The sequence below is a fragment of the Budorcas taxicolor genome, chromosome 21, assembly GCF_023091745.1.
Source record: "Budorcas taxicolor isolate Tak-1 chromosome 21, Takin1.1, whole genome shotgun sequence".
Classification (NCBI taxonomy): domain Eukaryota; kingdom Metazoa; phylum Chordata; class Mammalia; order Artiodactyla; family Bovidae; genus Budorcas; species Budorcas taxicolor.
The window spans coordinates 63,145,637-63,166,103 of record NC_068930.1 but is presented as its reverse complement, the minus strand read 5'-3'; the positions used below and the strand labels follow the sequence as shown (position 1 = coordinate 63,166,103).

At 48.9% G+C, this 20,467-nt stretch overlaps 1 protein-coding gene across 1 annotated transcript; it reads right to left on the bottom strand.

Moving 5' to 3' along the window:
• Positions 1–7,976: 7,976 nt before the first annotated feature.
• Positions 7,977–16,331, bottom strand: LOC128066736 (serpin A3-7-like). Its single transcript, XM_052659836.1, is given in 6 exon segments — positions 7,977–8,171; positions 9,212–9,362; positions 11,800–12,070; positions 13,712–14,347; positions 16,158–16,253; positions 16,256–16,331. Coding segments are annotated over 6 exon segments (1,425 nt in total).
• Between the last annotated feature and the right edge of the window lie 4,136 nt (positions 16,332–20,467).

Below are 20,467 nucleotides of genomic sequence, written 5' to 3'. Positions count from 1 at the left end.
TAGATAGCATATTCAAAAGCAGAGACATTACTTTCCCAACAAAGGTCCGTCTAGTCAAGGCTATGGTTTTTCCTGTGGTCATGTATGGATGTGAAAGTTGGACTGTGAAGAAAGCTGAGTGCTGAAGAATTGATGCTTTTGAATTGTGGTGTTGGAGAAGACTCTTGAGAGTCCCTTGGACTGCAAGGAGGTCCAACCAGTCCATCCTAAAGGAGAGCAGTCCAGAGTGTTCATTGGAAGGACTGATGCTGAAGCTGAAACTCCAATACTTTGGCCACCTCATGCGAAGAGTTGACTCATTGGAAAAGACCCTGATGCTGGGAGGGATTGAGGGCAGGAGGAGAGGGGGATGATAGAGGATGAGATGGCTGGATGGCATCACCGACTCGATGGACATGAGTTTGGGTAAACTCTGGCATGCTGCGATTCACGGGGTCACAAAGAGTCGGACACAACTGAGCAACTGAACTGAACTAACTGATTAAAAAGAATGCATTTGAATCAGTTCTAATGAGGTGGATGAAAATGGAGCCTATTATACAGAGGGAAGTAAATCAGAAAGCAAAACACCAATATAGTATATTAACACATATATATGGAATTTAGAAAGATGGCAACGATGACCCTATATGCGAGACAGCAAAAGAGACAGAGATATAAACAGACTTTTGGACTCTGTGGGAAAAGGCGAGGGTGGGTTGATTTGACAGAACAGCACTGAAACATGTATATTACCGTATGCGAAATAGATCATCAGTCCAAGTTGGATGCATGAAACAGGGCACTCAAAGCCGGTGCAATGGAACAACCTGGAGGGATGGGATGCGGGGGAGGGAGGTGGGAGGGCGTTCAGGATAGGGGACACTTGTACACCCATGGCTGATTCATATCAGTTATGGCAAAACCACCACAGCTTTCAATTAAATATATTAATTTTTTTTAAAGTACACTTTGGATGAAAGACTTGGTATCTAATTTCCAAGAACATTTGTACCCAACACCCAATTTAGACCATAGAGAAAGAAAAGCCCTAATGAAAAGAAGGACATACTAAACAAATAAATTGAGTATGATATGGCAAAAAAGAAAGTAAGATAATTTTAGTCACAGTAGGAAACATAAGGAGAAGAAAAAGGAGTAAAAAGAAAGCAAAACATAAATCTAAATGATAATATAGGGAATACCTGGGAGAAAATATTTTGCAAAGAGAACCAAAACAATACTTTCCATCCTAGTATGTGATCTTGGCAGTTCCTGGCTGGGCCTGTATGACTGTCAACCGATATGGTGGAGGACAAGTGATGCCTGTGATTTCTGAGTTTAGAACAGCACTGTGAGGAGGGCCAAGCCACATGGAAGTAACCCATGTATGTGTCCTGACCACAGATCAGCTGAGATCTTTGCTCACAGCCAGCATCAACCACCAGGCATGTGAATAAGGAAGTGTTCGATGGCTTCAGTCAGCCATGGTCCGCGAGTAAGCACAGGAGACACCCAGAGTGAAAACAGCCTTACTGAGCCCAATCAGAATTGAATGCCAAAATTGTGAGAGACAATAACAAGAAATGATTGTTGATTTATAAGATCACATTTGTGTAACCAGCAAAAACATTTTTTAATTGAAGGCAAAATATTGATTTCTTTTGACAAACAAAATATAAGACAGTTCATTACCAGTATACCTGCATTACAAAAAATATTAAAGTAAATTCTTGGGACAGAAGGTAAATAGGCAAATAAGAATTTGTACAGAGGAATGAAGTGAAGTGAAGTCGCTCAGTCGTGTCCAACTCTTTGCAACCCGTGGACTGTAGCCCACCAAGCTCCTTCATCCATGGGATTCTCCAGGCAAGAATACTGGAGTGGGTTACCATTTCCTCCTCCAGGGAATCTTCCCGACCCAGGGATCGAACCCAGGTTTCCCACATTGCAGGCAGATGCTTTAACCTCTGCACCACCAGGGAAGCCCGTACAGAGGAATAAAGAGTGCCAAAAATAATTAAAAGTGTTTTTTTTTTTTTTTTTCTGATTTTGAATCTCTTTGATGGGCAATTACTGTGTGTAGAAAATAAAAGTTGCAATGTATTATGGGATTTAACACATGTAAATTACAAAAAGAGAACAAGAGCACATGGGATAAAAGGGAGAAAAAAAAACAAGAATACTGAGATAAGGTTTTATACTTTACTTGAAGTGATATAGTATTATCAGATATGTATTGATGAGTTAAAGATTTATTGTACATTCTCAATGCACTGAAAAAATACACAGACTAAGAAGTATAAGTTTTAATCCAACAGTTGAGTGAAACAAAAACATGAAAACGCCTCAAATAATCCAAAAACACAGCAAGAGGAAAAACAAAACAAACTACAGATGGATCAAATGTAAAACAAATAGAAAGTTAGAAGATCTACCCCAGTCATATCACTAATCCCTTCTTGTGACTAAAATTATAGCTGGACTATAGCCCAGCAGGCTGCTGTGCCCATGGGATTCTCCAGGCCAGAATACTGGAGTGGGTCGCCACGCCCTCTTCCAGTGGATCTTCCCGACCCAGGGATCAAACTCACCTCTTTTAGGTCTCCTGCGTTGGGAGGCTAGTTCTTCACCGCTAGCACTGCCCGAGAAACCCATCATTCACCCTTATGGAAATGCAAATCAAAACTATAGTAAACACTACCTCAAATCTAGGAGGGATATATTAATAATAATAATAGATACTAAACAACACATGTTGTCAAGGATATGGAGAAATGAACCCATCGTACATTGCTGGTGAGAAAGTAAAATGGTGCAGTTGCTCTAGAAATTGGTTTGGTGGTTCTTCAAAGAGCTAAATGTAGAATGAGCACATGAGCCAGCAGTTCCATGCCTATTACACACCCAGGGAAAATGGAAACGTGCCCACATAACAGCGTACACGTGACTGTCTAGAGCAGCTTATTTATAATACCCCAGAAACCTAAAACAGCAAAACGATCAGCAAAGTGACAGATAGACAAACACAGTGCTGTATACTCAGACAATGAAACACTCTTCAGCCACAGAAAGATACGAAATACTGATACACACGCAACGTGGATGAATCTTGAAAACATGATGATACGTGAAAGAAGCTGTTCACCGAAGGCCACGTATCGTATTATTCCCTTTATATAAAATATCCAGATGTTAAATCCAGAGATACCAAAATCATATTAGTAGTTACCATGCCCTGGGAAAGGGTATAACGGGGAGTGAGAGCTTAAAAGTTATGGGATTTCCTTTGGGGGTGATTAAAATTGTTAGAAACTAAAAAAAAAAAAACACGATAGTATCACAGCATTGTGAATGTGATAATCATCATTAAATTTTATACTTTAAAATGGTTAATTTTATGTTATGCAAATTTTGCTTCAGTAGAGAGAGACTTAAGGGGAGAGTAATTAAATGCCTTGTGTAGACATTGTGTAGACATTGCTTGGGTCCTAATTTAAAAAGAATTTGTTTTTTAAGTTTAGGCACCCATCAGGGTAGTGATAACTTGATATTTGATAATATTAAGGACTTATGTTTATTTTTTGGAGAAGGCAATGGCACCCCACTCCAGTACTCTTGCCTGGAAAATTCCATGGATGGAGGAGCCTGGTGGGCTGCAGTCCATGGGGTAGCTAAGGGTTGGACACGACTGAGCGCCTTCACTTTCACTTTTCACTTTCATGTATTGGAGAAGGAAATGGCAACCCACTCCGGTGTTCTTGCCTGGAGAATCCCAGGGATGGGGGAGCCTGGTGGGCTGCTGTCTATGGGGTCGCACAGAGTTGGACACAACTGAAGCGACTTAGCAGCAGCAGCAGCATGCTTATTTTTAAGCATGATATGCCATTTTAAGTATTTTTAAAATTCTTATGATTAAAATAACAAGATGTGTAAGATTTGCTACAAAACAGATCCCAAAGAGGGAAAGGATTAGGAGGCAGGGAATAATTGTATTGGCTCCATGTTAATAATGCTGAAGCTGCTGATATGTATGTGAGTTTATGTCAGCCTCTCTATTTTTGCAATGCCTGAATTTTTCCATGAAAACAAAAGTCCTTGACGGAGACACTGTGGTTTGTTTCCCAGTGCTTAATGCATTCTCAGCATGAAATGGGGGCTCAAGAGTGAATGAAGGAAGGAGGGAAGGCATGGATGCCACGCATGTCATCATAACCCTTGCGTTCCTTCCTTTTACAACATCAAGCAAACATCAAGAGAAAGAATTGAAGATCCTGACAAGTCAAGGAAAACTGAGACTGTGTGTGTTTATGTCCAGGCAGTAGATGAGCAGAATAAAAATAAGTCATGGGAAACAAGACTCTTAAGAGTCCCTTGGACTGCAAAGAGATCAAACCAGTAAGTTCTAAAGGAAATCAGTCCTGAACAATCATTAGAAGCACTGATGCTGAAGCTGAAACTGCAATACTTCGGCCACCTGATGCAAAGAACTGACTCCTTGGAAAAGACTCTGATACTGGGAAAGATTGAAGGCTGGAGGAGAAGGGGACAACAGAGGGTGAGATGTTCGGATGGCATCACTGACTCAATGGACATGAGTTTGAGCAAAGTCCGGGAGTTGGTAATGGACAGGGAAGCCTGACATGCTGCAGTCTGTGGGGTTGCAAAGCATCAGACATGACTGAGCGACTGAACTGAACTGACAGTAAACAAAACTGGGAGCAGATGAAGTCTGGCTCACACCCATTAACCCATGCTCACCCTGCTTCTGCACTCAGTCTGGAGGCCACCTGCGTGCCACCCCTGCCATCAGGCCAGCTAGGGGAGCAGAAGGCTTTCGAGCTGTAAAAGTTTTGCAAACACTCCCTCTGTTGAGTACATACTAACTTTTCTGCTGCATTAAAAAAAAAAAAAAGCTGCTCATCCCCCTCCAGGAACACCCAGACCTGGATGCAGATGCATCCTGGGCTGTGGTACCAGCTCCTTGCACACCTGGATCCAGGACAGGAGGGTCGCAGCCCCGAGCTGGGGCAGCTCACAGTCTCCTCCAGGGCAATGCCAGGTGGCCCCAGCCAAGGGGCAAACAGCTATGAGCACCAGCATTCAGGCAGGAGAGGAGTTAATTCTCAAGAGAAAGACTCTCAGGATGTTTGTATTGCCTCTGGAGCCATCCGACTCTGGAAGAACCATTTCAGTGACCCCCTATCTTCTCACACATGTTCATGCATGTACACACGCACACTCTCACACACACTCTCTACTGTTCATCCCACTGTCGATGAAGAAACTGAGGGCCAAGGAGGCCCACCCCTGTGCCACGGGGCAGAGTGGCCTTTCTCCATCTCACTGACACCCTCAGACTGTTTGTACCCATTCCAGTGACCCCACGTCTCTCACCCTCAACTCTTTCTGCCCTAGGCTGTGTCCTCCCACACTGGATCTCAGACCCACGACTGCGCGTCTCTCTGGGCCGTGTTTTCAGGCCTCTCCACCTCCATCCTCAGCCCTGCAGATGGCACCTCAAACTCCACAAGGAGGCTGCCAAGGAGGGAGACAGAGAGCCCATGACTCGGAAGGGCAAGCCCCAGGAATTCCTGGAATCAGACGTCAGGGAACCCCGTGCGGAGCCTGGCAGATCTGCAAGACATCATGGTCCCCTCTGTCCCATCTCAGGCTTCCCCCTACCCCACCTGCAGGGCAAATATCACTTAGCATGTGATGTTGGCTCCTACGCTGGAAATCAGCAGAGGCCTTGGAGCTAAGGAGACACCAGAGCATCCTATCAGGAAACCCACCTGTCCCTCACAGGAGAAGTCTTGACCTTAACTCTCATCCTCCACTGGTCAGGATCCCCTCCCACCTTCTCCATCCCAGGCACTCGGCTCTCTCCAGGGATTCTGGGCACCAGCCCCCTGGCTTCTTCCTGTGCAGCCCTGGTTAGCGGTGCTGTCAAGCCACATCTAATAACTATCCCTTAGGACTGTGCCATGCTGCAGCCTTGTGGCTGGTCACCCCACCCCCTGAATCTCTCCTAAGATCACACAAACAGACCCAAAGAACTAGCAGCATCTTTGTAACACACAAGCCAACTTCAGCCCAGCTCTTGCCCGGCTGAAGGCTGAACTCTAGAAAAGTTGACTGCACCCCCTCTTAGCTCTCCTTCTCTTACCTTCCAGTCAGGACGGGGCTTCCCTCATTCTGCTCACCTTGTCCTAGCTCCGCACCCCTGTGGCTTTAGATCACTGCATCCCAGGAACCACTCATTCTCCCCTTACCCCTAACTCGCCTTCCCTGTCCGCTGTCTGCCTCTCCTGTGGTCCTGGGGTGACGGATTTCCTCCCTGGCTCCCCGCTCCTCTCCACTCTGTTCCTCCCCCTGGTGCCTTGCCTTTTGGGGTGTCCTCCTCTTTGCACCCCTTGACACTCAGCTTAGGGGACCTCCTTCCATCCATGCTCATCTGTCCATCCTGGGAGGATCAATCCTGATGCTTTCCTCCTGCCTGATTCTCTCCTGAACTTCCCCTGAGCAGATCCCTTCGCTGCCTCCTGGGAACCATGCAAATCTCCTCACATGAACCCTCTGTTTAAACCCCTTTAAAGCTGCCTAGGACCCTATGGAATTTCCCAGAACCCTTGCTGAGTCCCAGGCCCCCGGTTCTCCAGTGGCTCCACCACGGCCCCGTGCTCCCTGCCGCCCCTCACTTTCTGCTCCAGTTGTGCCCAATTTCTTTCCCTTTCTTGAAAATGCCCCCCTCACATTTTCTCTTGCTGGCAACACTGCTCTCTGTTCACCCACAACCTTCTACCTTTCCTGGGCTGGCAGCTCTGCAATCCCCTCCTCCAGGAGGCCTTCCCTGACTTCCCGCTGAGCCTGGTCCTCCCCTCTCAGCCTCCAATCCCTTTGTTCATCACTCATCTTCCCCGTTATATTCTAAGTCCCATGAGGGCCATTGCTGCAAAAATCATTGTGGGTCGAGTGGCTTTGTGGTTTAGAGAGTTCCTCTGACATCCATCTGGTTGGGATAACATCTTGCTGGCAGTAATTTCTAGCTGTGGGGGAATTACTGAGCCTCTCTGTTTCTCAGTTTCCCCATTGGTAAAATGGATAAGTAACAGCAAGTATCTCATGTGACATAAACGTGTTATTCCAGGTAGAGGTCTTAGCAGCTTATTTGGAAGAGAGATCTCCAAGAGACGTCAGTTGTGGCTGACGTCATCGTTACCATGTGCTCTCCCTGGGGATCTCACAGCCCCAGTACATCAGGGAGATGAAGGACTGTGTGTTGCTCTTATTACACATTGTGTGTCTATTGCTCTTTCACTCCTAGGAACACCATATTGGCGGCTGATGGGGATCTTCTGCCAGGGGAGGAGGTGGAATTGGCCAGGCGGTGGAGGAGCTCAGCTAGGAGCCTTGAAGTAGCTGTTCTCCCAGGTTGGGGTGCTGGGGGGCAGAGGGGTGATCCTTGGGGAGGAGGCCCAGCTCAGCTGCAGGAAGGAGGGGTCCAGGGGCATGTGCCAGAAGAGGTCGGGGTTGGAGCCCCTGCAAGTGAGCACCAGGGCACATCCCAGGCCCTGAGGAGGAAGGAGTGAACCTTGACCTGGACCCAGAGCCCCTGGAAGTGGACAGCAGGGGCCCCTCACAGTTCTAGTCCTGAGGTCCAGTGGGCTTGGTCACAGGTGCAAAGCCTGCTCCTGGGCCGGCTGGTGAGGCTGAGGCAGAAGGGCCCAGTGGTGGGGTGGGTTGAATGTGTTGGTAGGTTGGGAGGCTTGGCCTTGGGGCCCAGCAGCAGGGCGGAGACGCACAGGAAAACATCCAGTCCAAGGAAGGGGCTTTATTGTTGTTCTGTGGCTCAGAGGCCCCTTGTCACCAGGACATACAGCCCCTGTGCACCTGGAGCCCCTAGCACTGTTGCTGTCATCTTCCAAGGATGAGCAGAGGGGGCCAGGCTACTCCCAGGGACCTGGGCACCCAGCTCCTTAGGGAGGAGGGGAGCTCTAGGCTTCCTTGGGGTTGGTGACTTTGGCCAAAAAGATGATGCTCTGAGTGTCTTTGCAGAATATGGAAATCAGAAAGGGCCTGTTGAAACTGACAGTTAACGTGTGCAAGGCTGAAGTCATCATTACGACGGCTGTGACAGCAGCTCCTTCCGTGCCCTCCTCGCCCACGTCGAGCACGGCCTTGTGGACCACCTGTGGGGACGCCGGAAGATTATCCACTGGAGACGGGGGAGGCAGGGTGTGAGCAGGGGCCTGAGCGCCTCTGGGGACCGACATTCATCCACCTGCTCCTGGTCTGTCACTGCACTGTCAACCTGCTCAATCTGTCTGTCTTCCCATCCAACTATCAGCTGGTTTGCCGTTGTGATGCATGGATGTGGAAAGTGAAGATGAGAATCCTGGGCCCAGGGTCAGAGAGGCAAAGAGCAGGGGCTCCTGGACCTGGATCCCTCTCTGTCTGAGTCCACAGACTCTGCTGTCCCCCAAGCACCCACTAGTGTAGGGGGCGGGCAGATCGAGGCACTTTCCTTGCAGGGAACCGTCCACAGTCCTTCCATGACGAAGTTGCAGATGAGCGGCACTGCTTTCTGCACCACAGTGGCCCCAGCTGGTGTGTCCCTGAGCCCTCAGCTACTTTGCTTAGGATTGGCTTCCCAGCCCTGGACCACAAGGCCCCATGGCCCCTGTGTCTCCTTCACCAGGCCCTCTGGCAGGTGGGGTACAGGGGAGACTGCAGGGCTGCCCAGCTACCCCCATTCATTCTAACTTCTCTGCTTCTAGGATGGCAGTACCAGGACCCATGGTGTCCTTCTTTCCTGCTCTTAGTATATATTCATCACGATGGCCCTGAGCCATTGTTAGTACCTCTTACCTGCTCTGCCAGTTTCTTTATGCTGGGTAAGAACTATCACCATATTTTGTAGATGAAAAAAACTGAGGGCCACAGGACTTTAACTATTTGCCTCTTTAGGCGTGAAAAGTAGAGCTTGGCACAGGGTCCTCCACTGATTCCACTCCAGGGGAATTCTTTCCCACTGATTGACTCCTGGTCACATTATATTTCAGGGAAGTTGGGGACAACTCCCAATATGATTGCAACCCAATCCTGGGGAGGGTGATTGATTTATAGGAAATTCAATTAATTTGCAAATTCAGAATTAGCCAAACATCTGCCTGTCTGCCCCCATTCAAGCTCCTATACAAAGGATGAATTGTCCAAAGTTTAGACTTACCTGGGAAACTGCCAGCTTGTGGTCATTTGTGATTGCTGAGAAGTCCGCATCGTTGGTGAAGATTTTCTTCATACCCAGGTGGGAAAGGATGTCTTTCAGCTGATAGTCGCTGGAGATGGAAAACCTTGGCAGGCTGAGTTTATCTATATGTCTAGGAAATGAGAAAGATAAACTTGAACTCACGCTGGACAGTGTCTGCCTTTCTTTCATCTCACAGTTTGATCTTTTGTGGTTTCATCTCCAACCACCTCCTTAACACTGGAAAGATAAACTTTCTTCCTCAGTGTCTAGACCCCTCAGGCTAACTCTCCTTAATTCCTAATTATGCATTCCTGACTGCAAGAGTCTAATGTCCCTAGGGCTGGGGCTGCGGTGTTGCCCACAAAGGTCCTTGCCTCTCCCCTGCAAGGTTGCAGGCAAGGAAAATACCCTCCTCCGACAGGGATTTCACAGTTGCTAGGAGATTGTGCCCGGGAGGCTGCTCCACAGGCACCGGGAAGGCTTCCGGCAGGAGGTGGCATGGAGCCTGAGTCCCAGGGGAGGGGATGGATGTGACTGGGTGAAGAGGAGCCTGGGAGGAGGTGGGTGCACTTACAGGAATGTGGGAAGCCAGAGGGGCTGCTCCACAGCACAAGGGCGGCCTGAGTGTGGGCGGCAGGGAAGGAAGGAGCTGAACAGGGGCTTGGAGGGGACCTGGGGGGCTGGGGGCTGCAGTCAGGGAACTTGGGGACATGCATCATCCAATTCAGGGTCTCCATCTTGCCTTCCCAGTTGAGGAGAGGACAGCTTCAGCTTCTGAGCAGAGCCGCCAGCAGGTTCTTGGAACAAGAGATGCTGTCTCCCACCCGGAGGCCTCCCTCCCTCTCTCTCTCTCTCTGTATTTCCCTTAAGACTATTGTCAGGCTATCTGGTCTTAGATGCCAAATATGAGGAGGCTGAGACTCCCCTTAAACTGTGGGGTGTCCCCCCATGGCTGCCTGCACCCCCTCCCTACCTGCCCCTGCAGACCCTGGCCCAGCACTGCCTCTCCTTCTTGTCCCCCTGAGATCAGTCTCCTGAATCCCACCTCCTGGCCTGTGTGTCTACCCTCCATTTACCCAGAGCCCAACCCCTCCTCACGCTTCCTGCTCCTCCTGGTCCAGCCCCCAGTGCCCTCCCCTGGGTGACCCCCCTGGGCTCCTGGTGGCCTCCCTGCCTCCATGCATGTCCTCTGCCATCTGCTTTCCACTCGGCGCCCTGGGTGGTTCTTCTAAAACATCACTCAGATCTTTTACTCTTTGACTCAAAACCTTGTGATGAATTTCCATTTCCCTTAGATGGTGGGGGAGTCAAGGAGTCTGCAAGACTCCAACTGACCTTAGTCCTCCCTGAGGACCCCGACTTCTCCCAGCTTCCCTTCTCACTCCCTCTGCTCTCCTGCTCTGGCCTCACTAATCCTCAACCACACCAGGCTTGCTCCTGCCTCAGGGACTTTGCAATGGCTGTTCCTTTGGTCAGCAATGCTTTTCCCCACGACATCCACATGACTCAGTCCCTCACCTCAAACAACACCTAAGGGCTATCCTAATTATAATCACAAACTACCCCTGGGTCCAATTTTCCTTCTCTTTTTCCTTTATTTTCCCTCACCTCACCATTTCTCATCTCTCTGAGTACAAATTTAGTTATTTATTTCTTATCTGTCTCCCCCAACTACAAATTAAGTGCCACAAAGGTAGGGAATTTAGTGTTTTATTTGCTGAGAGTCCCTTGCACTGCAAGGAGATCCAACCAGTCCATTCTGAAGGAGATCAGCCCTGGGATTTCTTTGGAAGGAATGATGCTAAAGCTGAAACTCCAGTACTTTGGCCACCTCATGTGAAGAGTTGACTCATTGGAAAAATTCTGATGCTGGGAGGAATTGGGGGCAGGAGGAGAAGGGGACGACAGAGGATGAAATGGCTGGATGCCATCACCGACTCAATGGATGTGAGTTTGAGTGAACTCCGGGAGTTGGTGATAGACAGGGAGGCCTGGTGTGCTGAGGTTCATGGGGTTGCAAAGAGTTGGACAGACTGAGCGACTGAACTGAACTGAACTTGCTGACTCAGGATCCAAATTATTCCCTTAGACATAACATGATCTTCATTAATTAATTCAACCAGTGCTAAGTGGATAAATGAATAAATGAGTGACTATGATGGAAAGACAGTGTAAAGCTGGTCCTCAGAGCCTGTCTCACTTGAGCCGTCACCTGATCCTGATTCTATCCCTTCCTCTCCACTGTCGAAAGGCGGAGCCAAAGAAACAACTGCCTGAGCGTTGGGTGTTCTGTTGAGGATCCTCCTGACTCAATACATGTTGATGTGAGAGGAACCCTCAGTCCCCTTGCTGTCCCTTCCTCTGATGTCATCATCCTATGGAAGGAAAAATTTTGCCCCCAAATCCCTAAGTTAGCAAAGGGCAAAGTCATCTCAGAACAGGTTCTCCCACCATTGCCCTGCCCCCGGACATTCCTGAGGCCCTGTTGCTGGGGGTCAGGAGTCCAGGAAGAGGGGAAAGGACCAAGACAGCAGCTGAATTCACAGCTCTGGGTCCTGGGGAGTTACCTGGGCTGCAGGGAGTTTCGCCACCTGGTCAGTGTCTCCGGGATCAGCTTGGCTTCCAGGTCCTGCATTTTGCCCTCGTCGGGGAGGATGAAGAGGGCGCTGTCGTTGCTGGTGTACATGAGCTCCACCAGCGTGCAGCCCAGCTCCTCGTCCCGGAAGTAAGGGGTTTCCAGGCCAAGGGTCATCATGGGCACCTGCACCTTCTTGTCCTTGCTCACGAGGAACTCTGAGTCATAAGTATGGTTAGGATTAAATGGCGTCTTCCACTGGGCTGGAGGAGAAGCAATAGATGAGGACTCGGTGAGTACAAAGGCTGTGTCCGCTCCCTCTTCTGCCCTGGTCCCTCAGTGGGGAAGACCCTCTATGCACCAGCTGTGCCCCTGTACCACGTGCCTCTGGGGTGGGCCTGCCAGGTGTGCACATACACCTGGGCAGGTGGGTAAGCCCTTGGGGATGGGGGTGAACCCTGCAGGTCAGGATTGAGAAGAGGGGCATGAAACAAAGCTGGTTAGTTTTTCCTGTTGACTTTTCTGCAAAGTCAACAGGAAATATGGAGGGCAAGGGAGAGATGGGGATGAGGCCGGGCCTGGGGAGATACAGGACCTCCTCGTCCTTCAAGGGAACATGTTAGTGACTGGGTTAGTCATTGGCTTTTCAGGGAGGACACACATCCCTGCAGCCTTGTGAGCCTGGCTGGAGCAGGAGCCACACAGGGATCCGGAGTGCAGGGTGGGGTTAACAGAGGAGAGGACTCAGGTCTCCACCCAGGAGGATGAATCCGCGCTGAGGACAGGACTTCTAGAGGAGTTCAGGGCTCTGGGACTTCAGGGAATGTGAATCCACCCCCACCTCCTGCTTCATTTCCACCCCTGCCTGTGTCCTCAAGGTTAGAGGCAGGCATAGACGGAAAGGGAGGCTGCTTGGGGTGCCCCTGGGGAAGAGACTTGTAGGGAGAAAGTCCTAAGGTGGAAAAGGAAAGGGAAGCAAAGAAAACTCAAAAAACAAACATAGCAGGACAGGCCTGGATTCATTTTTAAGAATAATTCAGTTCTAAGCTTTTATTTAGAGACAACTACAGTGGCCCAAGAGGGCTGCTCTGGACTCTGACAAGAGTCCTCAGCTCTGGACTAACTTGGCTCCAAGAGCTGGTGCCTCTTACACAGCTGACCACTTCCTGACTTGATAATCTATCTCTGGGTCCCTATTGGCCCTTGTTGCTCCCTGTGCAAAATCCATCTGCCTCTACTCCGCCCCTTGTGAATATCCAGGCGGAGGTTTGCCATGCTGACCTCCTGTCACTGGGACCAGGCATCAGACCAGCTTGAAGCCGGAGGAGGATCCTGTCTAGGAGGCTCCCTTCTGCAGAGGCTGTTCCTGGATGGTGGCCTGACCTGTTCCACCCTAAGTTGATAGAAGAGCAGAGATGAAGACCCTGGGGGTTCGCAGGCTCTTCAGAGTCTGTCTCACCCTCAAGACCACTGGCCTCACTGGGAGCCTTCAGAGACCAAGTCCCCCGGCAGGTCAGAGCCAGCCCATGGTGGGCACAGCTGAGGGTTCCCGAGGGCTCCAACACCACCTCATCAGGAAGGACACACGCAAGAGTGATGGGAATGGGAAGACCCTTCCTCTAGCAGCCGGGTAAGATGAAGTCAAAACAAAGCTCTCCCTCTGTGTCAGACAAAGGGTTAGCAGCTTCCCTGCACTAACATCCTGTAACAACCATTGGAGTTTGGGAAATCTCAAGACAGTCAAAGCCAATGATTGGGGCAGGGCCTTAGTGCCGAAGCCCCTTAAGCTGAGGGCAGCCTTCTCTATAGTGTTTGGCCTAATGACAGTTGACTAAGCCAGGAAATAGCCCTGAAGCCTCAGAAAATAAGTATTTGTTCCTCTGAACCCCAAACTAGGCACCTACCTTTAAAGAAGATATAATTCAACAAGATTAAATCTTTGAGCTGGTCATGATCATTGAACAGCTTCTCAATTTTTCCATGAGTTTTATTCTTCACATATTCATTGATAAGCTTTACAGCAGCTTTGGAATCCTTGAAGTTGATGGACAAAACCTCAGAGGCATAAAAAGCCTCGGCATCTTTCCTGAATTTGTCCAGCAGCGTCAGCTCCTCCGGCACAAACACAGCGTTGCCCACGCTCAGCTGCAGCTGGTTGCTGGGCTGATTGAACGTCTGCAGGAGGTGCTGGAAGCCCTGGTGGATTTCTGTCTCGGGGGTCTCTGTGAGGTTGAACTTGAGACCTTCCAGGATCTCCGTCACAGTGGGGCCACGAGCCCCCAGGGACAGGAAGGCCAAGGCTATGGAGATGCTCAGAGGGGAGAAGATGACATTCTTATTGGGGTTCTCCAAAGCCAACTGCTTGTAGAGGCTGAAGGCAAAGTCGGTGTTGCTGGAGGCTAATGCATGGTCATCCACAGCCGTCCCTTTGTGCTGTCCTTCTGGGGTCACATTCTCTGGGAGGCAGTGGACCCTGGAGCAGAGCGCAGCCAGCAGGAGCCCCAGAGCCAGGAGGGGGCCCATTCTCTCTGCCCTCATGTCTGAAAAGCAAAGCTCCTTTCAGTCTCCACGTGTCAGATGACGTCCCAACACCCGCCCTCTGTCCCTTGTGGTCTCTGTTCTTTCAGCCCTGCTGCTCTGGGACCTCGCAGGGGTAGGCGCCCTCCTGGGCTCCCAACACACACGATGAGGCTCTGGGCTCCTTCTCACCCTTTGATCAAGTGCTGTGATCGTTAGCAATTTCCCCAGTGGAGAGACTGGGCAGAGAAGGGAAGGGGCTTTTCCAAGGTCACACAGCAGGCAGTAGAGAGAGTGGGGGTGAGGAGCCTGGGGTGCCTGGCTCCAGGGCGGGGAAGCTGGTGATGGGTGTGAGGTGCTGTCCAGCGAGAACCCATCTCCCTTCTTCTGGGAGGAGACTCCATCAGAGCACCTAGGAAGCAGGGCTCCTTTCCCACCGTGCCCCCTCTCTGTTCCCCCGGGAAGGAGCCCTGCACTGATCAGAGGACACAGCACCTCTCCCCGCCTCTGAGGACAAGTGTGTGACCTCAGGGAGGCCCTCCCATCGAGGTGCCTGGTCACAGTGAGGGTTCAGGAGAGAGGCTGCCACAGGCAGTGGGAGCCGTGCTATAGCCTGGCTGCCCTGAGGAGGGCTGGTGTAAAGAACAAGGAGGGCAGAGCATTCTGCTCAGCCCCTGCCATGTGGGCACGTGGAGGGTGTTTCCATCAAGAATCTGGAAAGGCCTCCTGGTGGGGAGAAGCAGGGTGAGCTCAGAGTCTCAGGGACCTGGTTGAGGATTTTGTTTGGACCACTTGTGAGTGCCATGTGGTGACAAGCTTGACTGCACCTCTCTGATCCTCAGTTCCCACCTCCGTCCAACACGTGGAACGGCTCAGGTGACATACAGGATGAAAGTGCTGGGCTCCTAAGAGGAGTTCCAGACATGTCACCCCCTCCACTAGCGACACTTTCTGGGACTCTACAAGCCAGACTGTGATCCCTGGGGACAGAGGACAGAGCTACTGCCTGGGAAACCTCCAGGAGAGACTGAGGTCAAACTGGTGACCTCAGCAAAGAGGTCTGTTTCCCTTCAATCTCTGCCCCTCATCTCAGGATTCAGAGGAGAGAACACTGCTGGTGTGGTGAGGGGGGAAGTGGGGAGATTGAGGAGGGGAGGAGCCTGAGCTGAGTCTCAGCCAGAGCCCAGGGTAAAGGCCTTCGGACAAGCCTGAGGACAGGGGCGATCAACTGCCCCAACAATTTAGTTTTCTCAGGGCTAATGCAATGGTTTCTTTCAAAAAGAGTGAAATATTTTCTTCTGAAATTATCCTGAAGGAATGGTGCTTTTTTATTTAGCCAGGTTAAAGCTCTATTTCTAAGCAGACTCCCCTCCCTTCTGCTTGGCCAGGGGCCCTAGAGGGACAGTGGAGCCTAGAAAACCCCCCCTGGAGATCCTCTGCCCAGAGGGACCTGGGGCACTAATTCCATCCCCAGGGCTCTCTGAGGGCAGCGCCCTGTGCCAGGCAAGGAGACGCACCTCAGGGCCCTTGGGGGAGCTCTGACCTGACGCTGGATGCACAGCTGGATGGGGCACAGCTGGCTCGAATCTCAACCCCAAAGACTCAAAAGCAGAAATGCCCCCAGAAGCCCTGGTGGCACATCCTTCCCTTTGCAGGATGAACACTGAGACCCAGAGAGAGGACTGGTCTTCAGAGGACTCAGAACCTTCCCAGCATCAGACACACGTCCTCCCACCTCCCTCGTGCCTCAGGCCCTACCGACCCCTGATCGAGGCCAGAACCACCCTGGGAAAGGGGTCCCTTGGCTCCCAGGGTGGGAGCATCACAGATTACCTGCCTGCGAGAGCGGGATGTGGGCAGTGGATCCAGAGCTGCCACCTGCCCAGATGCGGGAGTTTCCCGGGAGCTGCTGCCTATATATCCTGCAAACCCTCCTCCAGGCTTGTGAAACATAGGCGGGGACAATACAGGACTCTGTCCTCTGACTGGAAATGGGCAGATGACCATTCCTGGTAACAGGTGTCATTAGATCTACTCAAACAATCTAGTTACCAAAATTGCTTTTTCCCCCTAAAAAAATAACCACAAAATTAGCACACACAAAAAAGCCTATCCTGTGTTAGACTTTTCTTCTGTTTATAAAATACTCATTGAGGAACGTGTGACAACTCAGAAAATATCAAATGGACCACTGAAAATTTCTCCAAATTGTTGTTCTTTTTAAAGAGTTATTGACTCTTATTGGTGTTTTATTCCTGTTTCTGATATCCTCATTGAGGATCATGTAGAAACCCCGAAAAAGTAAAGAAGAGCTTGGAAAATATTCCCCAGAACTCTATTCCCCAGGGAAATCCCGAGTTAGCATTGTATTGTGTGTCTTTGTTGATCAATTTTCTGTGAAGTGTGTATGTGTGCACGTGTCTTTATGTGATAGGAATCTCCAAACACAAACTCACACATGTTTTTCTTTGTTTTGTTTTTCATTTGGCTACGCTAGGTCCTGGTTGAGGCAGGTGGGATCTTCAGTTTTGGCATGTGGGATCTAGTTCCCTGACCAGGGATCAAACACAGGCCCTCTGTATTGGGGGCGCTGAGTCTTAGCCCCCAGACCACCAGGGAAGGCCCTCACACATGGTTGTTAATATGCTATAAACTATTTGTTTGCAGCTTGATTTGCAAGTTGAAACACTCCTTTCTCATTCCCACAGGGCTGATGTGAGCCTGAGAACCCCAGAGAATGTCAGGAGCTCAAGTGTCTGGGGCCACTGGTCTCGGCCTTGACCTTCATCCTTCTGCCCTTCACTATTGGTTCAACGAAAGAGCCGGTTGTCCTCCACCCCTGATATTGATGTCTTAGATGTCTCATTGAGCCAATCTCAGGTATTTTCTGGGAATTTTTCTGGAATTTTCAGGGAATAAACCTACCCATTCATCCCTCATAGTCGCCACCCTCGAGCCATGACAACCCCTGACAGACCCCTGGGGGCCACTGGGGGTTCCATCAAGCACAGTTTGCAAACCACTGGCTTCGAGATGAGGTTATGGCTTTTACATGAAGTAAGCTTCAATTCTGAAAGTACTATTCACCAGCTGTTTGAACCCAGGAAATTTACTGGAAATAAATCAACCTTAAACTCTTCAACTCTAAAATCCAGATAGCAACACTTGCCTGACTGGAAAGGGGTGGGAGGACATCTCTGTGAAGATTTAGTCAAATAATACTGAATGTGAGCTCTAATAGAACAACTTTTTGTTGTTGTTTTGCATAGTGTGGCATCGTTTGTTGTTCAGATGCTAAGTTGTGTCCAACTCTTTGTGACACCATGGACTGTAGCATGCCAGAATTCCCTGTCCTTCACTATCTCCGAATTCAGTTCAGTTCAGTCACTCAGTCATGTCTGACTCTTTGCGACCCCATGAATCGCAGCACGCCAGGCCTCCCTGTCCATCACCAACTCCGGGAATTCACTCAGACTCACGTCCATCGAGTCAGTGATGTCATCCAGCCATCTCATCCTCTGTCGTCCCCTTCTCCTCCTGCCCCCAATCCCTCCCAGCATCAGAGTCTTTTCCAATGAATCAACTCTTTGCATGAGGTGGCCAAAGTACTGGAGTTTCAGCTTTAGCATCATTCCTTCCAAAGAAATCCCAGGGCTGATCTCCTTCAGAATGGACTGGTTGGATCTCCTTGCAGTCCAAGGGACTCTCAAGAGTCTTCTCCAACACCACAGTTCAAAAGCATCAATTCTTCGGCGCTCAGCCTTCTTCACAGTCCAACTCTCATATCCATACATGACCACTGGAAAAACCATAGCCTTGACTAGACGGAACTTAGTCAGCAAAGTAATGTCTCTGCTTTTGAATATGCTATCTAGGTTGGTCATAACTTTTCTTTCAAGGAGTAAGCATCTTTTAATTTCATGGCTGCAATCACCATCTGCAGTGATTTTGGAGCCCAAAAAAATAAATTCTGACACTGTTTCCACTGTTTCCCCATCTATTATGTTTGGGTTTTTTTTTTTTTAATTGGTTTCTTTCAATTAGAATCCAAACAATGTCTACACAGAGAGTTTAGTTACCCTACGTCAAATTCTCTCTTCTTTCTCTCTGAAATTGAGATATTTAAATACCTAAAAGTTAATCATTTTAAAGTGTAAAATTCAATGGCAATTGGTACGGTCTCAATTGCTGTGCAATCATCACTATATTTTACTTTCCAACTTTTTAAAAATCATCTCTAAATTCCCTGTGGGCTCATTGGTATAGAATTTACCTACAAGGCAGGAGATGTGGGTTTGATCCTGGGGTCAGGAAGATCGCCTGGAGAAGGAAATGGCAACCCACTCTCGTATTCTTGCCTGGGAAATCTCATGGACAGAGGAGCCCGGTGGGCTACAGTCCTTGGGGGTTGCCAAAAAGAGTCAGACACAACTAAATGACTAAACAGTGAGACCCCATACCCGTTAAGCTCTCACTCTGCACTACTGCCTTTCCCCAACACTAAGAAGTAGTTGCTAATATGCTTTCTCTGTCTCCAGATTTAATGTCTGCACATTTTCTATAAAGGGAATCATACGGTATGTGATCTTTCGTCCCTGGCTTCATTCACTTAGCTTGATGCTTTCACAGTTCATCCACGGGCTGCGTGTGTCAGTCCTTCGTTCCTTTTCATGGCTGAATGCCACTGGCTGAATTCGGTCCGTTGTCTGAATATATCATACTGTGTTTATCCATTTGTCACTTGCTGGTCATTTGTCTGTTTCAGGTTTCGAGGGGTCATGCTACTGCAAACATTCAGGTACAGGCTGTTATGTGAAAATGCATTTTCGTTTTTCTTGGGTGTGTACATGGGAGTGGAGTTGCTGGGTCATATGGTAACTCTACCTTTCATTCTTTGAGGAACCACCAAGCTGATTTCCACAGCAGCTGCACCATTTTATTTTCACCAGCAGTGTATGAGGGTTCTAACTACTCCGTATTCTTGACAACACCAGTTGTTTATTTATCATTATTATTGGTATTATATATTATTAAAGCACATGTAACCTGAGGCAATGACACCCACTCCAGTACTCTTGCCTGGAAAATCCCATGGATGGAGGAGCCTGGTGGGCTGCAGTTCATGGGGTCACTAAGAGTCGGACACGACTGAGCGACTTCACTTTCACTTTTCACTTTCACACATTGGAGAAGGAAATGGCAACCCACTCCAGTGTTCTTGCTTGGAGAATCCCAGCGACTTAGCAGCAGTAGCAGCATATACTATTATCATTATCATTATTATTCTAGTAGATATCAGGTGGTATCTCATTGTGCTTTTTACTTGCATTTCTCTATGTATGAATGATGGTCAGATTTTTTTCTGACCAGGTGGCCTCCCTGGTGGCTCCAGTAAAAAGAACCCTCCTGCCAATGCAGGAGATGCAAGAGACGCAGGTTTGATTCCTGGGTTGGGAAGATTCTCTGGAGGAGGAAATGGCAACGTACTCCAGAATTCTTGCCTGGGAAATTCTACAGACAGAGGAGCCTGGTGGGCTAGAATCCTTGGGGTCCGACACAACTGAGCACACACACACACACACACAGATTTTGTTCAGTCCTTACCAGCCATTTGTGTATCTTCTTTGGAAATGACATTCAAGTCCTCTGTTTAATTTTGCATTGGATTTTTCTTATTGTTGAGTTGTAAGTGTTCTTTAAGTATTCTAGATACAATTTTCCCATCAGATATTTGATTTGTAAATATTTCTCTCATTTTGTAATTTGTCTCTCTTGATAGTGTCTTTTGATGCAAAAAAATTCTAATTTTGGAAAAGTTCAATTTATCTCCTTTTTTGTTGTTGCTCATGATTTTTGGTGTCAGATTTTAGAATCTGTTGCCAAATCCAAGGATGTTAATTTTGCTTTTCTCTGATATTTATGGGTTTAGTTGTTATACTTAGGTCTTTGAACTATTTTGAGTAAAGTTTAAAAAAATATACATTTCTTTATTTAGCTGCACAGAGTCTTAGCTGCCGCACGTGAGAGCTAGTTCCCTGACCAGGGATTGAACCTGAGCCCCTCCACTTGGGTGTGAAGCTCTAGCCATTGAACCACCAGGGAAATCTTTGAGCTAAGTTTTATACATGGTTTGAGATAGAAGT